At 39.8% G+C, this 27,996-nt stretch overlaps 1 protein-coding gene across 1 annotated transcript; it reads left to right on the top strand.

Annotated features, from left to right (window-relative positions):
- slc1a8a (solute carrier family 1 member 8a) lies at positions 1-27,992 on the top strand. The gene is made up of 11 exons (XM_038297257.1): positions 1-488; positions 12,532-12,611; positions 15,377-15,592; positions 23,687-23,729; positions 23,809-24,016; positions 24,290-24,389; positions 25,392-25,625; positions 25,697-25,891; positions 26,062-26,196; positions 26,286-26,388; positions 27,828-27,992. The coding sequence occupies exons 1-11, from the start codon at positions 162-164 to the stop codon at positions 27,990-27,992; spliced, it is 1,806 nt and encodes a 601-aa protein (XP_038153185.1). The 5' UTR covers positions 1-161.
- The last annotated feature ends 4 nt before the right edge of the window (positions 27,993-27,996 follow it).

Genomic DNA, 27,996 nt, shown 5'->3' with positions numbered 1-27,996 from the left:
CAGCCGTGACCTCTGAGCACTTTCCTGCAGGAAACAACAACAGATGCCACAACAAAGACAGCTGAGGTTTTCTCTACCCCCACACCCTAAGCCTCTTAAAGTCTGACTGCAGCCGTCCTGCAGGAATGCTTGGCTCTCTTCGCTGATTGTTTAATCCTTCCATGGAAAAGGTGAGCTTCTCTGTGGATATCACAGGTTTGTCTCGGTGCCAGGACGACCCCGACACCTCTGAGGGCATGGAGGAGCTTTTGTTACAGAGCAGCGAGGAGGAGACCTGCTCCAACCAGAGTCCTTTCACTCCAGGAGCCACAGGGAGGACTGCGGTGGACCAGGTCAAGGCCTACCTGATGGACAGGATAAGGAGGGTCCGCTGGAGGAACGTGAGGGACTTCTGCAAAAGGAATGGGCTGCTGACCCTGTCAGTTATTGCTGTGATTACTGGCTGTACGTTGGGCTTCATGCTGAGAGGAACGGAGCTGTCAACACAGGTACAGAACTGAAACCATTGGGTCCAACAGTTGTAACCAGGCGAGCAGAGTCCACTGAGGGTCTCTGACTCTCTGCTTTTAAAGTTCTGTCAGGTTCCCCCCCAGCTATGCAGGTTCTCTTATTTTGTTTGACAAGCTGGTCCTCCAGCAGGGGCGGAACCAGGACTTTCCTAAAGCGTGCCAGGCTCAGACGCATACGTAAGGCGGTACAAAAAAAAACACAACGAGGACAGTTTGTCCTCGTTAGGTTCTGTTTCAGTACTCAATCGCTGCATCTCTGTTTGCTTTAAGACAGGTTTGGTGTTTGTTGCATGCTATACAGAAAGACCGGAAAAATGTTTCAGACTAAACCATTGAGGACTGAAATTCTCTTAAAGCTCAGAGTTAAAAAGAAACGGTTCATCTGAATACTTCCTTTCTCATTCAATAAGGATGTGAGTTTATGCACTTTGCTGTTTTCCAGTTTATGTCTAAAAAACAAAAACATTTAAGACAATAAAGTCAGTTAAAGGTTGCAGCTTCTAGTAGACTCATTAAAACACAAAATAAGATAAATCTTTGTTTCCACCGAGGCAGTTTTTCTCTCACAGAGATGTTGGTCTGTTTCTACGTCTCCTCACATTTTTGGTTTCTGGAAAAGATTGACTCTGATGAAATGCAGAGTATGGCAAATGCAGATAATTTACAAAAACATTGGTAATGTAGCACAGGTAACAGGCAGTAGTAGAAAGATCCAGAGACAAAGAATGAACAACCAAAAGCTTCAATGCAGCTGAAACTGAATGGAAAACATGCAAAGAACCAGAGGAGCCGATTTGAGGAAACGTGGAACAGCTGTGGCCGACTAAAGGCAGGGAAGCTGAGGAAGGATGAATAATTCACGTGAATAGAGCTGAGCTTTGGCACAAAGAAACTACAATCAACAGGAGAAGCTAAGATCTAAGAGGAACAAATCGATATACAAAAAAGAGAGAACACAAGATAACTAAACACAAACTTGTGGAATAATCATTAATGGAACAAATAGCAGCTCAGTACAGCAAGACCATTGGAAACAACAATGCAATGAAGAAAACACAAACCCCAAACACTTGGAGCAGGATTCCGTTCCAGAGAAGGTCTGCTGGAGCAGAGGAACATCTGATGATGTGTTCAAACCAAACACCATTCCTGCTAATATTTCTCCTCATGTCGCACTGCTTACGTTTTACCTGTGATTCTGTGGTCAAACGATGACAGCCCTTCACTGGCATCCCCATAGAATGGGAACAGCTTATATTTGCTGCTTTCTGGTTTGAACTAAACACCTGATTCAACAAAGTGAGTCATTGTGCTTTATTCATTGTTGTTCCTTATGGGAGGCCAAACAGTCGCATCACTTTCCGGGTCCACCAGATCCTCCAGACATGCTCACCATTCATGTAGCTACAGTTGGTTTACAGACACTTCATGCTGTACCTCAATACAGGTGAGACTCCAAGCTGTTATCTCACTTTGGGACGGATCACTGGAACAAAAGAGGTAAGAGCAGCAGGAGCTCCGGAGCTCAGGCAGGGGCTGAGAGTGCATCGGAGCTGGGCAGAGGCTGCAGCTGGTTGGCCCCGCTCTGGAGCTCTGGGAGGACAATGGGAGAGCTGTTAAAGATGCCAGTCAGAGAGAGCAGCTCAGCCAGTGAGAGGCAGCGGCTGGCCTGGACCAGCTCAGGAACTCCAAGAGGACGACGAATGAAGAAGGATTTGACTGCCCTTTTTGGAGCTAAAGTAAAACAGCTTTTTTAAAAGCCTCCAACAAACCCTTAAGGAACTTTCCTACTTTATCTGATGTCAACATTAATTTTTCTATCACCATTTTGATCTAATAAAGCTTAGTTGCCACTGCGCCGCTTCACCCCCCCCTACATAAAACTTTTTTTGTTTCTTTTTATTTTATTCACCCTAATTGCGCCCTTTTTTATGTAAAGAACAAAAATGCCATATCTAAGATTATTAAGGTGTGCAGTAAGATCATGGGTGTTCAACAGAAAAACATGACTGAAATGTATGAAGATCAGTTAATTAGCAAGGCGGATTCCATCTTGGATAATTATACCAAACCCCATAATGAATATCCACCAGCTCGGACCAATAGATACAAACACCTCTTTATTCCCTCTGCTGTTCAGCTGCTAAACTCTACTAGGAAAAGCAGATAGCCATATGTTGCATGCATATAGGCCTATGCTCTCATTCATCCCCTGCACTGAACGCATATATTTTTTTCTCTGTCTCTTTTATCCACCTTACTTTTATCTTTTTAAAATATTTTATGTGTTTCTTCTTTTATTTTTCATCTGTGATTTGTGAAATGTGAGCGTGTGTGCGAAAGGTATACTACTATTGCACAAAAATTGCCCATACTGGGACAAATAAAAGCTACTGAACTGAACTTAGCATCACTACAGGCGCGTCCTTCTCTTTGCTTAGCTTCCGAAACTTCTCTAGAAAACATGCTGTCCTACTCAAAAAGAAACACAATAAAAATCCTGTAGCTCTGAAGGTGCTTTAATTAGAAAAATAAGTTCTGATCTGGAAGGTCTGATAAAATGAAAAAAAGCTTAAGTCCAAACCCTGACAGTCCATCAGAAACGTCAGAGGGGCTGCTGGTTTCAGTCCCATCTGCCTCTATTAGGCTAATAACTAATTATGTCTCCAGTTTGAGGTGTTTATCAGGCAACATTTAACATTTAGTCCTGAGTTGATGTGTTAGAAAGAAAACTGGGTCAAAATCTCTCCCACCTGCAGCTCTGTTTGGGACCCACAGTGATGAGTATCTATTGAAGTAACGAACCACCATCAGGCTCTTTGTTGAACCTTGGGAGGATGGGTTGGCCTGTTTTTTCTGATCCAAAGGAGGAGCTGCTGTAGCTAAGGTTCTGACAGAAAGGACAGACTCTGCAGACCATCATAGTTCACAAGTCTATTTTTATTTCCATGTTGATTTTTAGATGTGTCATAGAAAAGTCTGCCAAGTGGAGGTGGAGTGATGGTGGAAGCTTGGACATGTAAGAGTTCTGCTGAAGCTCCCGGGCTTTAAGAAGAGGGCTGTGAGGTCAAAACAAACCTAAGGCAGCTTATCGTCTCGTAAACTTTATCAACTTTTTGAAACATCTGCACGAACCTTTTGATCTAGTCAGAGGTTGAAAACAGAAATTATCACAACATTAAATATGATTGAATAAGGATGAAGAATTAAAAAGTTAGAGAATCCGACTCATTATTAAAAAAACGCGAGCTTCAAACCTGAGCTTAATGAGCTGACAAGATTTATAAAAACATTAAAGTTATGATAACCTGAACTAATTATACCCTAATCTGCCCTGAGGGTTTTGTGCTTAAAAATACAAAACAGAAACAAATCAATAATAGCTCCACAGTTATCAGGTCTAAGTTAAACCATCTGGAACTGTAATAAGGTAAAGACAGAAAATAATATTTTCCCATCAAAACCAGGATCCCAGCTTTTATTCTTTTGTGAGTTTTTAGGACACTAGTGTCTCGTTTTTCTGACAGTAGGCTGACAGGAAAGGGCGTATAAGAAAGGGGGAGAGACATGCTGCAAAGGACCGCAGGCTGGATTCAAACTGGGGTCAGCCGCGTCAAGGACTTAGACCTCCGTACATGGGTTGTGCACACTAACCACTGCGCCACCTGCATGCCCAGTATAGCAGATTTTACCGTTGTATGATTTATTAGTATTTAAACAAAGAAAATATGTTCTTTGTTTAAATAAAATATATTTGTGTTTAACTTTGTCTAAAGTCTTTTTGAAATTCCTTCAATCCATTTTCTGTCATGAGGGGTTCTGATGCCTATCTTTAGCTGTCTATGGGCGAGAGGCGGGGTACACCCTGGACAGGTCCCCAGTCCATCACAGGGCAACACAGAGACAAACAGGACAAACAACCATTCACTCACACACTCACACCTAAGACGAATTTAGAGAAGCTAATTAACCTAATTTTTGATATTAACAGTTAAGAAAAAGTCCCTTTGAAAACCTCAGATTATATTGATCAATATCCATCCATCTTCTCCCGCTTCCATCAGGGTCACGGCGGGGCTGGTGCCTATCTTCAAGCCAGGGTCCACCCTGCATAGTTCGTCAGTCCATCGCAAGACGACACAAAGACATTGCACACATGCACTCACACCCAAGGACAGTTTTAGGAGGAGCCATTTAACCTAACAGACATGTTATTGGACTGTGGGAGGAAGCCGGAGTACCCAGATAGAATCCAGGCATGCACAGAGAAAACATGCAGAAAAACTCTGGGCCAGGAATAGAACCCAGAACCTTATTGCTGGAAGGCAACAGTGTTACAAACCATGCAACCATGCAGCCCTATTTTTCAAAATGTCTACTATAGGTGCAGCATATTTGATCCACAATGGTTTCCGTGGGTCAGGCAGAAATATTATTTTCAAATAATTCCTCCAAAACTGTGGCTAAGGTGCTTTTGGCCTCATTAAAGGGAATCTTTTAGAGCTAATTTGGGGCATAAAGTCTTATTCTTATTTTCTTTTTCTCAAAAAAAGAAAATAAAAAAATTTAATTTGACACCGAAAAGTTTACTTGAAACTAAAAATTATTTCTGAAACTGAAAAAAAGATGTAAAACTGACAAGAGATATTTAAAGATTATTTTTTTCAGTTACAAACTGCCGACCCCTTGGTGTGGGGGCTGGACTTAGATGACCTGATGTGTCAGATTATTGACTGGAGCAAAATATGCCCTGCTGTTGCATTCAGGAACTGCGGGAATTAGAAATGTCTTTTAAAAAATGATAAAACTTAATTGTTTTTCGATGATGCTTTATTGATCTAGAAATATTTCAGGTTTAAATACTTTTTCTTTTCACTTAAAAAAAATGAAGGTGGAGAGGCTCTCTGGCACTATACTCATTATAGTTTAATATAAACAGCAAACAATAACATCTACTGTAGATTGGCAATAAATGTGATCAGAAACAGGACAGTAATTATTATTTAGATATTAACATGAATGAATTTAAACAGAAATAACATAAAATATTCAAAGAGAAAAAAAAACTGGTATGAGCCCAGAAACCCAAACATTCTTATAGTTTCTCCTATGATTTGGACTAGTAGAGAAACGGTTCCTCCTGTGATCATATTAAGTTTTTGATGTGGTTTGTCCTGATGGAGCTGAAGGTCATTCGGTTTTTCTTGTTGATCAAATAACATCAGCTTTGGCTTCGCCATGAACTCCAGGTTAATCTTGTCTCCTCTGCTGCTGACTTTGTTTCTTCCTCTGGTTTCTGCTGATCTTCACCAGACTCACAGGTTTTCAGTTTTCTAGTAATTACCTAAAATTTGTATTTCCAATCCTCTTTGGGCCCAAAAGTCTCGAAGACAGAACCCTCAGAAATAACAGTTCTGGTTCTTGAGTTGTTTGTTCCATAGCGATTTAATAGATCAATAAGTTCAGGCTTTCTTTTAAAGCTCTAAAGGCCCAGGGGTTAAAGTTAATGTGTTCATCCATTTATTTGATTCAGATTTGTTAGAACCCAGCAGGACAAGAACCGGTTTCAGAAATCTGTAGCAGAACCCTGATGTGAGTCTGTTTCATGGTTCTGGGATCTATTCTGGTCCATTATTTTATTCCCAGCTTTGATCCTGACACAGCCAGACCTTTTTTATTTTTTTTTATTTTTTTGAGTTATGAGAGAGGGGAGAGACATGCAGCAAAGGACCACAGGTCAGATTCGAATCCCGAGTCGTTTTGGCAGAAAAATCCCTCCATAGACTAAGGCCTCCATACATGGGTTGTGGGTGCTAACCACTGCGCCACCTGAACGCCCTCAGCTTTAATATTTATGTCAATTTTTGATTTATTTTTTAAATTTTCCTGAAAATCTCCATGAAATCTGTATTTCTTTTCTTTCATTTTAAGAAGACATCCTTCAATTCCTGTGATTATTTCCCTGAATCAGTGTTGGATGACGTGAAGCAGCCAGCAATCCCTTTTTAGCTGCTGGGTCTGTTTAAAGCTGCTCTGCTAATCTTTTTAAATTTAAACCAGCGTGTCGCTGTCTTTTAACCGGAGCACAGATTTTCTCTGTGCACCATCAGCCTCTCTTTGTCAGATGGTTCTGGTCTGAACAGAATCCTGGTTGACCTCTGGTTCTGTAAAACCTGACCCAGTTCTTGTTAAACCCTCTGCTAACATAATGAGGTACTGACAGCAGGAGGACTTATGGGGGCCATATTCAGTAAATAATTATAAGAACTGCACTCAGAACCAGATCTTTCAAACTTACAGAACCTCTAAGATGTTTCTTTACTATGAACTGATATCGTCTCCTTGTTCTCAATCTCTCCTTGGGTTTGCCTTTGTTTCTCGAGTTCTGCTCCCGTGTTAGAACCTTCAGTTCTTGTTTGGATATTTGATAACTCAACCATCGATTGTATGAAAGCTGTTTAACAACAAGCACAACTATGGAGAGAAATTAGCTTCAATGGCATTGAAAACAAACAACCCTTTTCAATTAAAAAATGGAAGTAAATGTGCACAATAAGGTTATTGAAATCATATAATTCAATTTAATTCAGTTCAAGTCAGTTGATTTATATAGCTCCAATGTAGAACACATATCTACACATACACAATTCATGGGGTCCCTTTATAGAGAACGCTGGCTCAGATCATCCTTTTGGTTTTTGGTTTGGTAAAAAGATTAATCTTCTCCTGGATGAGCAGGTAGAGACAGTTCGCTTGCATTGTGTTTGTAATTTATAGTTTTTATTTTTCTACATTTTGCTATTTTTACGTCTTATTTTTCTTTTAGTCTTTTAAAATATATTTTCTATTTCTAGATTTTATTGTTTATTTTCATTCTGAGGGGTCTGTAAGCAGACCAATAGAAATGCTGTTCCACTGAGAAGTGTACAGGGTCAAATCTGAAAACCAGATTTGAAAAGAATTTAATTATTAAAACACATTTCATTCTGAGCTATCTCTAGAGTTCTGCTGCTATAGGCTTAGACTGCTGGAGGACATAGGGACCACTTTTCATAAGTCTGCTTCATTCTATCTCTATTCCCCCATTCTGCAGTACTTGTTAGTTCAACCTCTAATGTTATGCTCTCACTGTTTTCTTTCTTTCTTAGTCATTGTAACTGTAACATTCTGCTCCTGTTCGGCTCTGACCCCATTCTGGAGAAAAATACCAGCTGGGCTGCTGCCGTCAACACCTTGGATTATATATTATATTTAACCTGTTGTCCAGTGTTTAGTTCTATTTCTCTCCTAGACATAGTGATGAGCTCAGCTTTTACTGTGACGAACTTGATTATTTCTTTCCTCAACTGACATGAAAACTGCATCAGAACTCGTCTGCTTAACTGTTTCTTTCCCAGACAGAGCCACATGTGGAGCTACTTTACTGTTTCATTTTCTGACATACACAGAAATGATTATTATATATGTGCTTCTATGTTTGTTTTATAAGTCTGTCTCCTTGAACCCCAGGCCTCTGCAGATTGCCGCTCACACTAAGCCTGGTTCTGCTGGTTTCTTTTTGTTCAAAGGGAGTTTTCCTCCGCACTGTTGCTACATGCATTTTTGGCGTGAAGGATGGAAGAAGAGTCAAACACAAATGCAAGGAATATTGTTGCTGCAAGAAGCATGTCTTGCAAGTAAATGCCATCAACATGGTTGCAATCAACAGGTTTTTCTTAGAGAGAAATGTTTTACCAATCTGGTTGAATTGTCTCTGCAAAGTACCTTGAGATTAAATTAGTTGTAAATTGGCGCTATATAAATACATTTAATTGAGCTACGTTAAAATTCAGTCTATCTCTCTCCCTTAATGGAAAAAAGATAAATAAATAAAAAAATTCTGGAAAATATAAAATCTGTAAAAAACAACAGTAAAAATTTGGAAAAAACCCCTGATAAAGATAAAATCTATATAATATTAGGAAAAAATATAAAAATATTGGTTGAACTTTTTGAGTACACATTATAAATTAAATAACTAACTTTTGAAGTTTTGAAAGTTTGCTTTCAACCATAAAGGAACAAATGTCTCTCCATACACAACACAGACCAATAAAACCCTAAGAACTGATTCATTCATTGAAACCTTTGTTTGATATTTTTATTTCAGAAACCTAATTTACGGAACAGCTTGTCTCCTTTCACAACTAAATATAAATTTACTTTATAAAAAAAAAAAAAAATCAGTGTTGTAGATTTGTAATTGGTTTTCTTTGATTCAATCATCTAAAACAGACGTTATGTTGCTTTGAGATACACTAAATTACCAGCTTCAAAATCCTCTGTAAACTTAATTTAAAAAGCAAAATGTGAAAGTTTTTCTGATTTTCCTTTTTTCCTCCTTAGATTATTTTAAGTTCCTAAAGCCGAGACAACTTTTCAGGTGTGGACTCAAACGCGGTTTAAAAAAAAAGATTGTTTAGCTACACTATTTTATATTATTTTTAGTCACTGATAAGCTGGAAGGACTTTCAGGGATCTAGAGAAAGAAGTCGTCTGGGTGTTTTCCTCTTTAAGCTCCTTTGGGTTTGAAGCTGATTCTTGGTTTAGTTGATCAGTTTCTTGGGAAATCGGTCCTGTGGGTTTAAAGGCAGATGACCTTTGACCTCTGTGCAGGACGGACTGCCTCTGTCAAATGCTGCCTGGGAGCTTTTAACAGTCCTCAGTCATAATCCAGCCTCAGTAATCTGTCCCTGTAAGAGGAAGCAAAGCTTTATTTGTGGAGCATCTTTTGGGCATAAGGCAATGTAAAGAGCCTTAGTTTATCACGCAACAATCAATTTGATTATCTTAAAGCAACACTGCAAAACTTTCTTCCCAAATATTAGCTTAATTTGAGATACATCAAATGATTTAAGGCAACTATGCAGCTCATGATGCATATTGATGCTCTATGCTAGTTTCCTTTCTCAGCAACTCTCCGATGTAACTTATAAGGGTTGGATTGTCACTGAATGAGTCAAGTGACCCAGAGCACATCGTTCTGAGCTCCCCTTAAACAAAGGAGAAAACTATTCTAACACTTGTTCACTAACAAAGCAGAAATGACCCTTAACTGATCAGACATATTTCTGATTATCTGGTTCTAGGATTTCATATTTAAATGTGGCCTTGGATTTATCAGGAACTCCATGACTCCCCAATCTGCTGGCCCAAAGTGGTTTAATCACATATGTAATTGGTAAAAGTGTAGAGTAGCTAGTAGTTTTCTACAGCGCTAAATCTGGGAGCTACAGGTCTACTAGCCCTATAGGTTTAAAGTTACACGTTTCTTTTAGAAATGTAGATTCTACAACAGTTTGGACAGAAATAGTGAAGTGAAGCTAGAGACTTAAAAAGTTTTATGTCATCAGGAAAGATATTTTAGTATAAAAAGCATTTCCATTTATCATTCAGGTTTTTATTGATGCTTGGTTGGTATTTTTAATTCTAATGTTCAAAAGATATCTATTGTGCTACCATTAGAGGTTCTTGGGTCAGCCAGGTTCAGTCAGTACCGACTGGTTTCAGACCAGTTCATCACTGCTGGTGCTGTTAAAATTTCAGGGGAAGCATGTATAGATGGACACGGTGATGCATTAATTTACCATCTGTAAAAATAGAATTCGTTATTTGTTTTCCTAGTAGTCATTAAATGCACCAAGATGAACCTGACAGAGAAAAACAACTTAATTTGCTGAAATCTAAATAAAAAAATCTACATTTTCATACTAGCGGGACGTTGTTCAAAGTAAACAACATTAAAATACTTAATATTGACTCTCAAACTCAAGTGCTATAGTTGGTGTTTTGCAATCCTTTCAAAGCACTAATGTATGATCCATTAGATCTGGCTTCAGGTTTCTGTCAATTATTCAGGCTTCAATTTTTCAAGTTTAAATGTGGTCATAAATGGAAGATTTTTCTTTATAATTAATTTATAATTAATTACACAATTTCTTCAATTTTATATTCTTTTCCCATGGCAATGCATTAATAAAAAAATATTTGGCTGTCTAAATCCATAGATACAATGACAATTACAACACATACCATCCGTTCTGGACTACATGGTAGTTATTAGGATTAATTATTTCATAAAGAACAACAAGAGCTGAAAGATACACTCATGAAAGATACATCTTCAAATATAGACTATAAAAATAAAGTGTTAAATACTGATGTGGTTCCTGGTAACGGAGAATTTAGATCAATGTAATGTCCTTTATTGCTCCTGAGAGTAGAAATTCAGCTGTTTCAGCAACAGAGTGAAAGACAGTAAGAACAAGAGATTGTGCAGCATAATCATAATAAATAAGGTGCAACACATAAAATTAAATGTTACTAAAAGTTTGAGTAGAGTGAAACTGAGCAGAGTATTTTGAAAAATACTCCTAACATGTACAGTTTGCAGAGAAAACTCAAACAAACAATTTAAAAGAATGAATAAAATGTCAACATGCAATAGGTGTTTAAAAACGTATTGAGTTTCTTTTGAGCAGTGATGATTCTATGGTTTGACAGATGCTAGGAGGAAGGATCTGTGAAAACTTTCCTTTGTGCACCTTGGGTGCCTCCAGCTCTGTGACAGCTCCGTACATGCAGAGGGGTTGTTGTCAAACACAGATGCTATTTTTGCTACAGTCCTTCAGTCTAGAGCCAGCTGCACTGGGTCGGGGGTAATCCTGGGACAGGGCTGATCTTCCTGATGAGCTTATCTAACCTATTGCTCTCACCTATAGATAAGCTGCAGCTCCAACTAACTGCATCATAGAAGATGGCTGATGCCATCACAGGTTCAACAAAGGCCCTCAGTGGTTCCCCTGCCCTCAGAAAGACCCCAGTTCGTTAGCAGGAATATTCTGCTCTGATCCTTCCTGAGAAGAGAACCAGTGCTGTGATCCATGGAGGATTTGTTTTCGGTCTCTCTGAGACAGATTTGTCTTAGATTGTAACAGTTTAGTGAAAATATGTCCTCCTTGTCTGTCTGTAAACCCTCTCAAGTGTCCTTATTTAACCTCAGACCGTGCTGCTCTGCTGATGTTGCAGCACACCTGGGCAGCTCTATTGTCCTTCATCACATCAGTAATCAAACAAATATTTAACTATATAACCAGCAGCTTCTGACGACTATTTGGAATGTCCCAACTCTTTCCCAGCCCTGACCTTAGAGCGAATGATCAGGCGGTTTTATTGTACAGATAGAGATCTGGACCTGCATGTGTGCATAGGCACCACCTGTGACAGGTGGAGGGATCCAGGCTAAGAATCACTAACCTATAACAAGAGATGGGAAGTAACAAAGTACAAATACTTCGTTACTGTACTCAAGTAGATTTTTCTGATATTTTTACTTTACTTTACTACTTATTTTTATGGCGACTTTTTACTTCTACTCCTTACATTTTTACACAAATATCTGTACTTTCTACTCCTTACATTTTAAAAAATTGTCTCGTTACTTTAGTTTGGAATCATTTCAGTGGAGTTACCGTTATTATTTTTCACGTCATCAATACCAAATTCAATCTAATTGGATGGGAATCTACGTTGCATTTGACGCACCACTACAAAATGAATCGACAGATTCGGCGGTATTCATTGGCGGCAAATCATTGCAGCTTGGTGGCGGTGGCGTTAGCATAGTAGCATGGACGACGAGATGATTGAAAATGAACACAACGGAGATCTAGTCCTATTGGCAGACATCCATTTAAAATGTAGGAAACGGCATGAAAAAAGTGGTTTCTACTTTTACTTTTATACTTTAAGTAAATTTACAAGCCTGTACTTTGTTACTTTTACTTGAGTAAAGACGTTTAATCAGTACTTCCACTTTTACCAGAGTATTTTTTAACACAAGTATCTGTACTTTTACTCAAGTACGGAAAGTGAGTACTTTTGCCATCTCTGCCTATAACCTTCTTCCCTGTGATGTTTTTCTGCACAGAAGCCAAACATATTTTAATCTTCTTAAAATCTTGGGACTTTGTTTTTCCTACAGGCTAAGATCTACTTCTCTTTCCCTGGTGAGCTCCTGATGAGGATGCTAAAGATGCTCATCCTTCCTCTCATCACATCCAGGTAAGAGCAATAAAACTGGGTCAGCATATTCTAATCCAAATGTTGTGAAAGTGGTTATAACAGGAGCGTCTTTAGCTCTGGAGCTGTTTCCTGTTGGCTTTGAGTTCAAAGAGATCAAGCCAAACCTGAAGGGATTTACTCTCAGGGCTGTTATCATTGATTTAATGGTACCTGAGCTGATAGCATTAACTTGATGCAACACATCCAGGTCCTGGAACTGCAAAGTAAGCAGCTATTATCCCTCCACCAACACACAACAAAACTGATCTAAAAACAAGTAAATAATATAATTAAATATAATTCCATTGAAATAAGATAATGGATTTTTTTTTTTCTTATTTTAAATATGTTGCCTATTTGCTTAAATCAAGGGAGAAAATGCTGATTTCATGAAAGATTGACTTATTTATATTATTCACATTACACTGTTTTACAGTCGGGGTCCTGCATTGTGGTATAGTTTATAGCACAATTTCTGCACAAAGAAGGTTCTGGGTTGAGACCCGTCCCAAAGTCTTTCTGTATAGAGTTGGCATATTCTGTTTGTGCATGCATGGGTTCTCTCTGGGTACTCCAGCTTCCCCCTATAGTAAAAAAACATGGTTTTAAGGTTAATTTACTTGCGACCTGTCCAGGGTATACCCCATCTTTTGCCCATAGACTGCCAGAGATAGGTACTGGCCCCACTGTGACCCTGATGGAATAAATAGGGGGAGGGAGGGTTGGTTGGTTGGTTGGTGCAGTTGTGCTGATCTGCTTTTTTTGGTATACTCCAAATATTTCAGGTCTGTTTTCAGAGGACACAGTCCTATAAGTCCTGTCCTTCATCCAGATGTAGCTCTTCTAACCTAAATCCTGCTTTTAAGTAACATCTTGCTTTTAAACCTTGTAGTGAAAACACACAGCAAAAATGTAAATATTAATAGGTCAAGTTTTCTTAGAGTATTGCCCCTGACTGAAGGAGTTAAGACAATTTACAGATGGAAGATGATTCATATTTTGAATAGGAAAAAAGAAAACAACTTTAATTCTGTTTCATACTATCAAATTATATAGTTTTAAAGATAGAAGTTTTCATACCTTTGGTAGATCAACTTATTTTTCTGGTCAAACTAAAAACAGATGCACTAATTTTAAGAATTATTTTCTTATTTAGATCAGTTTTTGCAGTGGCTTCTTATGATGTTGAAGACACTGTTGCTGATTTGTCTTTTGGACCAATTTAATATTTTCTCCAGACAATTTAGTTTAACAGTTGTTTAGAAACTACAGCTTTAAACTTCGTCCATACTAAGAAAGTATCCCTGTTTTTATCTGTTCGGTGAGAAGTTTGTAGCATTGACTTTGTGGCTCAGTTTATATACTAAACAATGAGTTTTTGCCCTAGTTTGTGTTATGATTTTGAACGGTCCTGCCACGAAAAAATGCGGGCCCTATCCTAACCCCCCCTTGTTAATTACGTCTAGTACAGCCAGTAGTCTAGTTGTAAAAAAAAAAAGAAAGAAGGGGATGGTGAAATTTTTTTTATTTTGGAAACCTACATTGCTTACTTAATATAGTCTATTAACCTAAAGCAATATGCATGGTATGGTTGTTATGGTTGTTACATGTCAGGTACACCGGTCTTGACCAAGGCACCTTACAGTAGATCTGCGGTCAGTCCCTGGACTGACAAGGCCATCACTACCCCTACATAGTTAGGGACTAATGCAGAGAACAAATTTCCAACTGGGATCAGCTTCATAGTCATGGTAGGCCACTTGTTTGATTTTATTTATTTTGTTCAGGCTACTTGGAAGCAAAATGTTAAAAGGGCAATATTATTGCCACTGCTGTTAATATATATTAGAAATTTTACACATTCAATTATAAAATGTTACAGAAGCGGGGGATGCCATCCCCCCTCAATGAGGGTACTGGATACTGCCACTGCTCTAAAATATTTCACAGTGGAGTGGAGGTTTGACAGAACCCAAATGCAGACACTGAAGCAGGAGTGGTTTCTTGAAGAATTAATAACAAAAAGGATAACAGACGCAAAAACATAAATCCATTAAACTTCAAAACTACTCAAAACCAGGAATACTCACAATAAGGGGCAAAGAAATGATGAATAAACAAGCAAAGAGTGACTGAACAGGAGGAGATTATATGGGAGAAAGAAACAAAGACCAGGCTAATTAGTAGATTGGGAGCAGGTGTGAACAGAGGAGGCAAGAAGGGAGCTAGGGAAAAGGAGACTGACACAAGAGGGCAAATAAGAAATATCCAAGAACTCAAGCACAGTAAAAAATAACTACAACACAAAAATGGAAATAAGACCAATGAAAATTCGGAGATAAAACTTGAACAGAACCAAAACAAAATGACAACATGTAGACCTCAGTTCTTTGTTAATTTCCCTGAACTCCCTGCTCTGATCTTGGGACTGAAGCTGTTGGGATAATAAGCAGCTACCTGAGACGTTCTCCTCTGTACTGGGTAGTTTGGAGATCGTTTTATAACCTCAGATAGATTGATGGCCAGTAGCAATTGCTTCTATAAGGTTATTTCTGATATTTTTCAGCTTTGTGTGAACAAACCTCCATGCAAGTCACCATATCTCATGTTTTTGGACATACTGAAAGACGTGTATTATTTTAATGCCCCAGGGTAAAACATTAAACAGTCACATAAGTGATAAAATTTTGGTCCTGCAGCTCCTACGGAAGGTTATCTGTGTCGGACTTCCAGCTTTAGGCGTCTGTCTTCCTGTCTGTCTGCAGCTTGATGTCTGGTCTGTCTTCCATGGAGTCCAAGGCGTGCTGCAGGATGGGCGTCCTCACTGTCACCTACTACCTGTGGACCACCTTCATCGCCGTCGTGGTCGGCATCATGCTGGTCCTCATCATCCAGCCTGGAGCAGGGACAGACATGGAGAGTAACCGTCTGGGTGGAGGACCGGTCATGACCTCAGCAGACGCCCTGCTTGACCTGATCAGGTGAGGGAAGGTCATCTGTCCCCTGCAGAGGGTCACTGCTCTGTTAAACTCTTTTTTTGAATTATCTGCTTTAGAGTCAAAAAAGAGATCAGCTTCACAGAGACCTAATTTTTTCGTGTTTCTATTTTCCATCTGAAACATCTGTGGGTTTTACCGGGAATTGGCCAGGAGAGAGCAACACAAGGCTACACTAACCAGTAATCAGGCCTCAGGTGTTTTTTATGGAACATTACAGAACAACTAGTACCTTGAAGAGCTAATAATATATTTTATTTTAAGGTGGTAGCTACAAGTTTAACTCCTCCCTGCCAATAAGTGGCAAAGTAGTGCTCGCCTGCTCTCCTTCTGTACTGCTAACCAAACCAGTTATTATCTCACCAGTTAATAAGAAAAGTGGAAACCGTTGCGCGTGTTCTGAGCCTTATTGCATCCTCAAGTAGGCAAAAGCTTGACTGATGGTCACCAGCACTTTTGATTTTTTTTTCTCTTTTTTTTGGGCTTGAATCTTAGAAATATACTGCTGAGAATAAACCATTTCTCAGCTCTATTATGGAGCTACCAGGATCTAGTAACATCTGAACTCTGTCTCACGAGACTTCAACCTACTTATTGTTAAAGAATCCAATCCTGTTGATGTCTACATTAAAACCAGAATTAAATATTTACATATTTTGGACTCGTTACTACTTATAAAACAATTATTTATATACTGTAGCAAGGTACACAACAGAGGGCCCAGACAGAATTGATCCTCAGACTCCAGGGTGAAAGTAATGTGTGTTGACTAGTATCCCTTTGGCCAAGCAGACAGGGCGCATCATCAGTAGGAGGCATAGTGACGGAACCACACTGTCAAGTATTATATTTTTTGACAGTAAAATTAATACTTTCATTTTGCACCACTCTAGAACTTCTGTGATGTAATATTTTAGAAAAATGTATTGTTTTTATCCATAATCACTGCCCATCAATGCAGATGTTCCTTCTTAGAGAGCAGATTTCAGGTTAGAGCCTCACTTTTATTTGTGTTTAAAGAAATATCTGAGGAATTGGCTAAATCAAAATGTACTTAAATAGCAACTATTTTGGCTTTTTGGGTCACATGCACAGGGAGTGGTAACATCGGTGAGTCCGCAGAGCTTTCCAACAGTAAACAATGGATACCTTATTAATTCAAGAAACTTTAAATGTGTACAACCACACATCCACCAGGGGAGTTTGGGCCTAGTGGTTAGATTCTTCTTTTTATTCTTTCTGTCAGATGTAAAAACAGCCAACCTATTCTCATTATGAGTGCGTATGAAATCGTACGAAAAGTTATGCACCGTAATTTCGTACGTTTTGGACGTTTTTTTCGTCTGACGCACCATTCACGAATATAGAATATAAATTACAATTAGCCCTAACCCTGACCCTAACCATAACCCTAAGATATAAAACAGCAAGCAACGTAGTTAGAGACATGAATAAGTGATGATTGCACTATTTTTCCCAGTTTTAAGTTCGTCCGCGGATCTGCTTTTTTTTTTCTGTCTGCCAGCGCATGCGCACTGATGTGGTTTTTTGAGGAAAAACGTCGAAATAGTGTGCATAACTTTTCGTCCGATTTCATACGCACTGATAATGAGAATATGTTGAAACAGCAGCATGGCAGGGATGCAATGAGTGAAATGCAGTTCTGTCTGTAAAATTGACAGACCGTAGTAGCCACGTTTGCTCAGCCATGTCTTTGTCAAAACATGTCTTTTAAGGACTTTCAGCACAAAATTGCACAAATTGACAAGGCAGCACGGTTTACTATAGAGGCTGAATATCCCCCTTCTATTTGTTTGGATTCAAGATAGAGAGCTACAGAGCAGCTCCATCTCACTGTGGAACTCAGTCCGATGTGGTTTTTAGTCGTACAGTGTGAGCAGGTAGATCGCATCAGAGTGTCGGGCGGAACATAAATCGTGAGCTGTGAACTCACACTGTACGACTAAACCCTGCGGTTAATCATACAGTGTGAGCAGCAGCTGCGTGCAACGATTGAAAAAAATCACACAGTGTACGCCGGCTTAATGCCATGTTTCTGACATGGCAATAACCAGAGTGGCCTTCTCGACAGGTGTGTCACTGACTTTGGAAAATCAGTTAGAAACTTTAATGGACTTGTGGTGACCTGTGGGTAAAAATCCAGGATTATGCTTTATGCGTACCACCTAGCTGTTTCCTGGCTGCTCAGGAACTGTTGGAGGACCACTACATGGATGTGTCACTAGTCTTGGTGACTTGGAGCTGTTAAATATTGGGCCTGGTCTAACTCTTGGATGTTCAAATAATGAAAGCCGGAACTGTAACTCTGACACCCTTGCCTCGAAAGCTACAAAAATACTAAACTTGTTACACAAACCAACACAGAGAAAGGAAGGGAGATGAAGATTTAGAACGATTTGGAAAAGAGTCAGGAGAGACAGAGAGAGCGGCCGTAGTGGTGCTAAGTTAGAGCTAGCCTAGAAATAAAACCGCCAAAAATAAAACTTTTTAAAAAGTGCAGCAGGAGAAGCTATGTTTAAAGGTGCTTTTGGCAGTAATAGTAACTTAGAGATATCACAGAAAAGAGAATTTAGTTCAGAAGGAAATAGCCTGAGCAGCACCACAGAATGTATCAGTTAAAAAAACGAAGTGAACACGATACGTCTCACAAACAGCAGCACCATCTAGTAGATCCAAACGTTCAAACACTTAGAATTTTTGGTCAAAGGAGTCCGATGTAATTGTGTTGTGAGAGCCATCAGTATAAGGTGTGTGTCATGTTGAGAGACCAGTGTTTTCTTGTGTTAACATCACAGTATCATACTGAAAATAATTGGGTCCCTAATCAAAAAAGCAATGAGTAATTGTAGTAGATTGTAATGACTGAACTCACCACTGTATTGAAATAGTGACGTCACTTCTCACAGTCATAGTGTCATTTTGTCCTCAGAGGTAATTTCACCGCCTTAGTTTACTCCAGGAGGATTCAGCTGTTTTTCTGAACCACCAACGTCATTCTGTAAAATTTTGTGTGCTGATCTGTTTAGAACTTAAAAACAGATCAAAGTCCTGCGTAGTAAGCAGTGTGAAACACCAGCTGCTGGCGGGGCAATGTCTGCTGCTTTTTTCATTGCGCTGGCTAGAGAGAATAGATCCAATATTCTTCCCTTTATTGAAAATTTTCTCCAGCCTTCATATTGATCCTGATCAGCCATCCACTAGCAAGTGCGTGCAAGATCTTCTGTTTACTGAGCCGTCTGCTCCTGTTAGATTTGCATGGGGACTGGAACAGTGGTGGTTTCTCAGTCCCTCTGAGGGAACAAGTTTCATCCGTTTCATCATCATTCAATCTGTTTTTGAAGAGCCTCATTATGCAGCTGCAGTCTGCATATGACCATTCTACCAGATAAACTCTCCACACAGCATCTGTGTTTGACAGTTGCTTCATTAGGCAACTCTTAGTTTGTATTTAGTCAAAAATCTAATTTGAAAACTGGGATATAAGTTAAAGTGTAAACTATAAAAGATCAGGCGCAGAATGGGGGAGAGGTGTGTCCCTTCTGATGCTCTGTTTCCAATGCCAGCTTGTGATTGGCTAGCGTTCAACAATGATGTAATGTCCAGCAATGAACAGCTTATTTCAGTGTAAGGGGAAGAAAGTTGAGAGGTGCTGCTTGTTTCACTTTCATGAATGAAGCAGAGAGGATTCCGTGTTTTAAAGGAAAGTGATCGATACCTACAGGCCGAGGGTCAGCAAACCGCAGGACTTGCTTCAACACCCCCCTTATCATCCCATTAGAGTGCAGGCTGATCAGTGTATTTTTGGTAATCCTGCAGGATGAGTGACAGATTAGCAGAGGCAGTGATCTCTGCTGCTGCACGTTAGCAGACCAAGCTCTCGTGCACGCACTGACAAGTGCAGGTCGGATATTTGACCGTGATCCTGCTGACCTCTGAGTGTGCAGAACCCTCCAGACCCTCAATGTGGAGCTAAGGAACAGTTCCAGCCTTTTTTTTTATTATGTTGCAACAAATGCAGGGATTTCTGATGCTGTAGATAACAGAGGGAGATCCAACTGGCAGAGATATTAGTTATTTACCCTCAATTTAAAATAAATAATTCAACGGGGAGAGACTCAAACAGTGAAAAGCTGCAATTGGAAAATGTTTCATTTATTTATACAGGCAACACAATCATATTCTTCAACATTTTTCTATCTAAGGAAAACCAGCTAATTGCAAGGACTTATTGACTCTCCTCAATCCCTCACACTGAGCATGCATGTAGCGACAGTGGAGTGGGAAAATCCCTTTTAACAGGACAAAACCTCCGGCAGAACCAGGCTCAGTGTAAGTGGCCATCTGCCGAGGCAGACTGGGGTTTAAGTGGACAGAAGAAGACATAAACAAAATAAGTTATTTGGTGTTCGGGCCCCGGCAGAAGACTTTGAAGCTGTAAATCGACGTACCTTTGGATGAGTAACCTAGAAAAGGATTAGAGTAGTCTTCCACCGGGGCCCGGACACTGGTCGTAGAGTAAGCCAGAGGGTGAGGGGGACTGAGAATGAGGGGGGAGATGGGGTGGGGGTGGGTGAAAGTTGGCTTGCATGTGGAAGAGAGAAGCTAGGCCAAGAGCTGAAGGGGATCTTGCAAGATGATTGTGTTTGTAGAAGGTGCTGTCCCCCCGAGTTGACTGGCCGGAGCTGAGTGAGGAATATCGCAGGTGGAACTGACAAGACTCTTCCAGATTATATTTATATTATGTCTACATGATACATGTTCAGGTGTGCTTATCTTTTTTTTTTTTTTAACATACTGATCCTAATGTTGAAATATGTTGAGGATTCCTGCCTGTTCTAATGAATGGGCTTTATCCACCACTTAACAGCAAAAACATTATGACCATTGACTTATAAAATCACTGATTTCTGAATGTTCCTGTTGGTAGGTTTTTTTCAAAATGTTCCAATTACAGTGAGAAATATAGATATTTTAACACCCTGCTATTTTGCAAGGTCTGTGTTTTTTATTTGTATTTTTTAGATCATTAGTTGTGTCTCACAGTGGACATACACCTACGATGACCCTTTCAGACCCCTCCATGATTTCTAAGTGGGATAACTTGCAAAATAGCAGGTGTTCAAGTACTTATTACTTAATCTTTCATGGAGTCCACAGGAAGAAATCTGTGGGTATACTGCTGATAGCAGGAGCACTGTGCTACACTGGACTGCACATGGTCCAGCATCCATTTGTTCTCTCGGGGAAGCACCCTCTCCAACATATTTTAATCCGATCAAGATTCCTGGAGACGTTCTGGGCAGACGAGACTGATTCATGAACTTCCCTGCCAAAAGGTCCTGATAGCGCTGTCTGCTTTGTCTAAATTAGTGGCTTTGTAGAAATTGATCTATGATGGCATCTTCGACTTTAACACTATATAACCAAATGCAAATGGCCCTAGTTTGTTTTGATTTATTTAAGGGGATGTTCATAATTTGGTGGTTTTTGTGCATTTTTATGCCATTCAGAGTCAACTCTAGCGGTATATATAATGGAATATAAATTTTCACACTAGCAAAAATTTATTTCTGATGAACTTTTATGTTTTTGATTAGTCTTACATGGTTTTACTGTGACACCTACTCCCCATCGCATGCCATTGGAATCAGTGGTTGCTGCTAAGCTGCTTAAACATCAACTTTTGCAACTGTTTGTATCAAGCAAAAACCTGATTGTGAGCTTCAACAAGCACATATATGTAGTGTAAAATTTACATGCCAGAGGTTTATAACCTGCAGCTCTGGAGCCAGATGTGGCTCTTTGGACTCTCTAAAATGCCTTAAAAATGTCATAAAGAATCAACTAATTTAGTAAAATAAAAGACACCAGTTTTAGAAGCTTTGGTATTTTTTAAAGAATCTTTGATTCAATTTTCAGAATTACATTAAAAAACAGAATTTTTTTTAGAAATCATTTAGAAATCATTTAGAAAAATCCAAGCTTCATCTTTACGAAACACTTTATTGTTTTCCCTTTTTTAAAGGCTAAAAGTATCAGTTATTTGAAATGGCAATATATTTGCTATATCAGATATTTAACAATAATAAGCAGTGATTTATTGAAAGGCAATTTAATAGTTGCAGCTCTAAATGCCTTTTTTTTAGCTAGACTCAGGGAAAAATGCTCTTATGATTTTAAAGGTTGCAGACCCGGGATCCACAACAAAAAGCGATGTAATACAATATTGCTTTGTTACAATCATTTAGCTAGCCGACCTACTAGCATTAAAATTGGAGAGAAGGAAGTCTGATTACCTCTTCTGTGTTTCCTGTCCACCAGCTACTTTTAGGGTTCCAACTGCATCATGTTTGAGGACTAAACACTTCCTAGATTTACTTTGAATTTGGCCAAGGTTCATAAAGCTGTCTGGTCTAAACACACATTTTTCTGAGAGAAAGCCCTTGAGAAATGCACCAGACAAAATTTGCTGGAGTTGAAAAATGTGTATTTTAGTTTAGATTTGTCTCACGAAACCCAACCAGGGACTGGATGTGCTGTGACCTACAGTGAAGGTGTGCAGTGGAGACAAGCTTTTTTCAAAGTCAAAAATCGAAGATAAAGAAAATTATTTTGATAAAGGATGAATTTGGGAATACTCTTAGGATTTGTAAGGTGTGTAAGAGGGTTTAAATAAAGCTGTTTCAATTTAGCACAGAGGGACAGTTGACGTCCTCCCTTAGCTGCAGCGCAGACTCTGGCCAGCCGCCGCCCTCTCTCTCCCTGCTCTGGCACTGTCTGCTGGGCGGATTTCTCTGATGTACCGCTGTCCTTACATCTCCTCCGGAGGCATGTGACCAAAACCACTCTGACGAGGGAGTTAGGACTCATCAGTACCCCCTGACGACCATTAACACCCCATATGTGACCTCCTTGGTCAATCCAGTTGGAAGGATCAAAACCACCTTTTGTCCCCCCTAATTCTTTGTTAGACCTACAGTATATTAATCTCATTGCTCCCCATCACTAATGTCCTGTTTGTTATAATGGGCTTTAAAGATCTGACCCACATGCAGAGAACATCTCAGAGAAGAAGGGTAAAAGTTTAACAGGTTTATTGTAGGTTAGCAAACACTGATCGAGATTAAAACTCTGTGGGGAAACCATGCTGGAACTTAGGGGACTGGTGAACCGGAACCGGAAACTCTGAAGGGGAGATCACAGTGATCAGTTCGGGGACAGTGGGAAAATAGAAAATAGGCTTTAATATTGCTGGAGAGGCACTCACTTTTGGGGGTGCTCTTGGTTTATCCTCGGATCCAGTTTGTGGGGGTTAATCCAGAGAAGAGGGAACTTGTTGGAGAGTGGACAGGCAGACATACGTTCGACCCAGAGGAGTAAAGGGGCGGAATGTCACTTGGTTTTCCAGGAGCGGACTTGAATGGGTCATGTGGAGGTTTTCCCCTTGCTCAGTGAGACTCAGTAAATCCTTCCAGGGGTAGAAGGTCCAGGCTTATCCAGTAACACAGGAAGTCTTCCTGCCCAAGAACAAAGACAAAAAACAAGTTCAGACTCAGAGAAACAATGCTAAGGTTAGACTCTGCTAATCTCCATTTGGCTAGAGTACCCAATACTGGCAAACACTCTGGCGTCGAGGTGGTGACAGCCCGCTGCTCAAGTACTCCTCTGGTAATGACCCAACGAGCCGCAGGTGTGCAGGGAGGCCCAACGAGGACAGGGCACCGCCTAGTGGTCAAGAGAGGAAAACACAAAAAACAACCCACACAAACTGGAATCCTAACACTGTTGCCTAGACTGAACTTTTTCAAGCTTGACCATGACCTGGATAACACAGAATCTTCACAGATATAAAACAAACATACTGCAAACTTCCTCTGTTGAGGTGAAAAAAACCCCAGCAGAGACTGGTTTGCTCGCCTTTGCTGTCCAGGTAAATGTTAGATGAGCAAAAGCACAAAAAACTGCCAATTTTGTTTTCTTTCGCCATTAAAGAGGCAAAAACAGGGGGAAACAGCATCAAGTTCAGCTGGTAATAATTATTATCATATTCTTGTGCAGAAACATGGTGCCATCCAACCTGATCGAAGCCACGTTCCAGCAGGTAAGTTCCGCGCAACTTTGAGGTTACCATCAGTTCTGCTCCGTTTCCTTTCTGTGACAACCTGACTTTGATCCCTCAGTACAAAACAGACCTGATCCCCATACTCAGAGTTCCAACCCGAACCATCACAACTAACTTTATTTACGTGGTGCCCGACGACAGCGACCCCAAAGGACGCACAGTCTACCTGGAGCTGACTCCGCCCCCAGACGTCATATACAAGACGAGTCCTGGCAGCAGCCAGCAGATGAATGTCCTTGGGATTGTCATCTTCTCTGCCACCATGGGTGAGGAGGAGGATTAAACACAAACACCCTGAAGTTTCCTACTGAGTCCAAAATTTTTTTATAAAAGCTTTATAAATAAAAAACGTTAAATCTTCATGCAGGACACTTAGGATACTATTTACTATATTTAGGATCAGAATCAGACTACACTTTATTTGAAATTTTATTTCATTCCAGTTTCCAGAAAGAACATTTCAATCAGATAAAAAAAAATTGTCCAGAACAGCATTAGGATGTTCTTGAGAAATTAAAATGACTGTTTGTCTTGTGAAGGTCTGCTGCTTGGCAGGATGGGGGAGCGTGGATTACCGCTGGTCAACGTCTGTCAATGCATCAATGAGTGTGTGATGAAGATCATCAATGCCGCTGTATGGTGAGTTGAAATTGTCTGGAAAAATGTTATCATAGCTTTCTATGGGTCTCTTGGACTTTGGTTGCTTTTAATTTACTTTAAATTCTGCAGCTATACCTGATCATTTTCAGGGGAACCTGACCAGGAAATTGTTCAGACAGAAAATGTCTCATAAACTGTTTGGTAAATGTACACTGCAAAATAATTAAATCTAAATTAGTAATTTTTTCTGGAAATAAGTGCATTTTTTCTTCAATTGAGGAGGTAAGTGAGACACTCTGCCAATGGAACAAGACAATTTACATTTAAAATAATAAAAAACAACTTGTCTTATTTCAAGTACACATTATCTAATTATCTTATTCTAAGAGTAAAACTACTCTATTGGCAAATATCTTTTTTACCTGCTCAAATTAAGAGTAAATTTACTTAATTTAAGACATTTTTACTTATTTCTAGATTGTTTTTGCAGTGTATAATTTTTTTTGTCTTAAATTAAACTTTTAATGTGAAGCAGTATGAAAAAAAAGCTTTCTCATTACTGCATAATTTAATTTCCATTTGGAATAAATAAAATATTTTGAATTTGATTTGAATTTGAATAAAAAAGCAACAGGGGACTAAAACTTGGATAAAGCCAGATCATTCGGATATCTTTTATTTGTAAATTTTCCCACATTATAAATATATATTACAAAAATGTTTGATTATGTGTCCAGGGAACAAACCTGGATGTTAAATTGGATGCATAGCAAGCATTTGGAATGGGTCAGGAGGTTTGGTTTGATTTTGGTTAATTTGCTTTTTTTTTTACACCACAAGATATATTTATGAGAAATTAATAGTTTACTTTCTTGGTGAAAGAAACCTTTCACCAAGAAAATAAAAACCTTTCACTTCATTTATCTTAACCCTTCTTAATGGTCCATTTTAGAAACTGAAACCTTGTGTAAAGGAAACTCTGTTTTTTTTTTGGGTGGAGGGGAGTTAGGATCTAGCTCAGGACAGTTTACATCTCCTCAGGTACTTCCCGTTCGGGATCATCTTCTTGGTCGCAGGGAAGATCTTGGACATGCAGGACCCGAGCACGCTGGGGAAGAAACTGGGCTGGTATGGCATCACCGTCCTCACTGGCCTCTTCGTCCACGGCCTCATCCTTCTCCCACTTTTCTTCTTTCTCCTCACCAAGAAGAATCCCTTCACTTACATCCGGGGGCTGCTACAAGCCCTGGTCATTGCGCTTGCCACCTCCTCCAGGTCAGTCCTGCTCCAACATCCTGAATCATCCCCAGGTCTGATAAAAAGTAGTGAAACTTCTTCGTTTTCAGCTCTGCTACCCTACCCATCACCATGAAGTGCCTGCTGGAGAACTGTAACGTTGACCGGCAGATCGCTCGCTTTGTCCTGCCTGTAGGAGCCACCATCAACATGGATGGCACAGCACTGTACGAGGCTGTGGCAGCCATCTTTATTGCTCAAGTCAACGATTACGAGCTGGACTTTGGCCAGTTGGTCACCATCAGGTAAACTAATGAAGACTTTCCTTTTGTGTGAAGAGAAACAGTTTAAGTGGATCTGTGTATTTTTGATTCTGCTGTACGCAGATGAAACTCTTATTTGCTCTTAAGTGCATAAATAAAAAGCAACTAGATTTCCTATTAGCACTAATAGGCTGTCTTGGGTGATCTTCTAGTATCACAGCCACAGCTGCTAGCATTGGAGCGGCTGGGATCCCTCAGGCCGGACTGGTTACCATGGTGATTGTGCTCACCTCTGTTGGTTTGCCTCCTGATGACATCACATTGATTGTGGCTATTGATTGGGTCCTGTAAGTATCAAGTATTATTGAATGTCCTGTATTGGAGCACAGCTGGTTTAAATCATGTTTTAACCAAGCGCCTCCTTCTTGTTTTAAAGTGACAGATTTCGGACCATGATCAATGTCCTTGGAGATGCTCTGGCTGCCGGGATCATTGCACACCTGTGTCGAAAAGACTTTCCACTAAATGAAACAGGAAAGGTAAAAAGACACCTGAAGTTTTCATTTTCCAGTAGTTTTAAAGCCAGAAAATATATAAGGGTTCAAATTTTTTTTATCAGCAATGAATCTTTCCTCATCATGAATCGTTGAAACTGGCACAGGGAGGCAGAGTAGGGTGGTTATACAAATCAATGGTATAAACAAAAAGCAGCAACAATGAACTTCTCACAGGGTTGGTTTACCAGGCTGAATTATGTTCTATGTAATTCTTTCTAGCTGTCTAGGCTAAAGTCTCATACATTGGGTCAAGAGGGTTTTGTGAGAATGGCAGAGGCAACTTTTCCAGTTTAGTAGAAAAGAACCACATACAAGTGATCAAGGAAGAAAGCACTATCAAAATAAAGAGCTAGCTGTCAGAGGGAGAAAACCAAAGAAAATAATTCTTGTGATATTTCATCATGCCAAATCACAAATCATCAGCATAGAAAGAGATTTTCTTCTAAGTGTCTTCTGTTAAATGTTTCAGGCTTGTTTCATTGAAGGAAGCTGCATGAGTTTAAACAATTAAGCACATCAGACACCATTGGGTTATAGCATAATGCTATGTTCAGACCACACGTTCTAGAGGAAGCAGAAGCAGCTAGTTTACGTGCAAAGTCATATTGCTGCTCAAGCAGCAGCTGCTGGAGTTGGGAAAAATTAACTTTTGCTGCTTGATGCGCTACATCGACCAGTCAGAGCAGCTGAACTCTGAGCTGGCAGGGAGAGACACAGCACTGCTGATGCTGATCGCTATGATCACTCCTCTGAAACAGTTTATTAACGCCTAAATTAACTTCAAATGTTGAAACCTGCGAGCAAAAATATTTTCGATTTTATTATTCTGGTGCCTGCAGTTTGGATTATGTAAAACGTCTTCTAGCCGCGCGGAACAGTAGCGGAAAACCTCCAAAAGGTGACCGGGCCAGAGGCTGCTGTTTGAACAGAATTTCTGAGCGGCTCCGACAGAGAAATAATATTTGAAGGCAGGATCAGGATCTTGATGAACTGACTGCACAGATAAAGTTTTCTGGTGGACTTTCTCACTCAAAACATATTAAAACTACATTTTACCCACTTATAACAGCAAATATAGCAAAGCCACTCTCTGCCATTGAACACAGGAGCAGCAGAAGCATCAGAAGTATCTGGACACGATACTGGACGCACCTCAGGAGCATCAAGGATGCTCTTGACGCGCGTCTGACCTTAATGTGAACAAGCATCAAAAATGTAGCAGCAGATGCTTTTTTGCTGCTACCAGCACTTGCGGTCTGAACATAGCATAAGACTTTTGCCCCTTAAAAAAGGTTCTGATGCAAACTGAATACTGTAGGTACAAAACCAAACTAATCAATGAAATTACTGTACCATACTAATATTTTCAGGGAGGCAGAGATAAATATTGCATTCTAACAAATTTCTGCATATACCTACAGTCGGTGCCATCTTATGGGACACAGAACCCTCACACTAACTCCTACAGCATCAACATTCCCATGACAGAGATCCATACCCACAAAGACGGCATCTTGGAGACAACATGCGACTCTATCGGCCCGAGCCAGGCGCACACCGTCTACTATAACATCTGCCAAGTGTGAAGGA

The sequence above is a fragment of the Cyprinodon tularosa genome, unplaced genomic scaffold (genome assembly GCF_016077235.1).
Source record: "Cyprinodon tularosa strain WSP-4 unplaced genomic scaffold, ASM1607723v1 ctg385, whole genome shotgun sequence".
Classification (NCBI taxonomy): domain Eukaryota; kingdom Metazoa; phylum Chordata; class Actinopteri; order Cyprinodontiformes; family Cyprinodontidae; genus Cyprinodon; species Cyprinodon tularosa.
The sequence above is the reverse complement of the archived record's forward strand: the minus strand, read 5'-3'. Positions and strand labels throughout refer to the sequence as shown.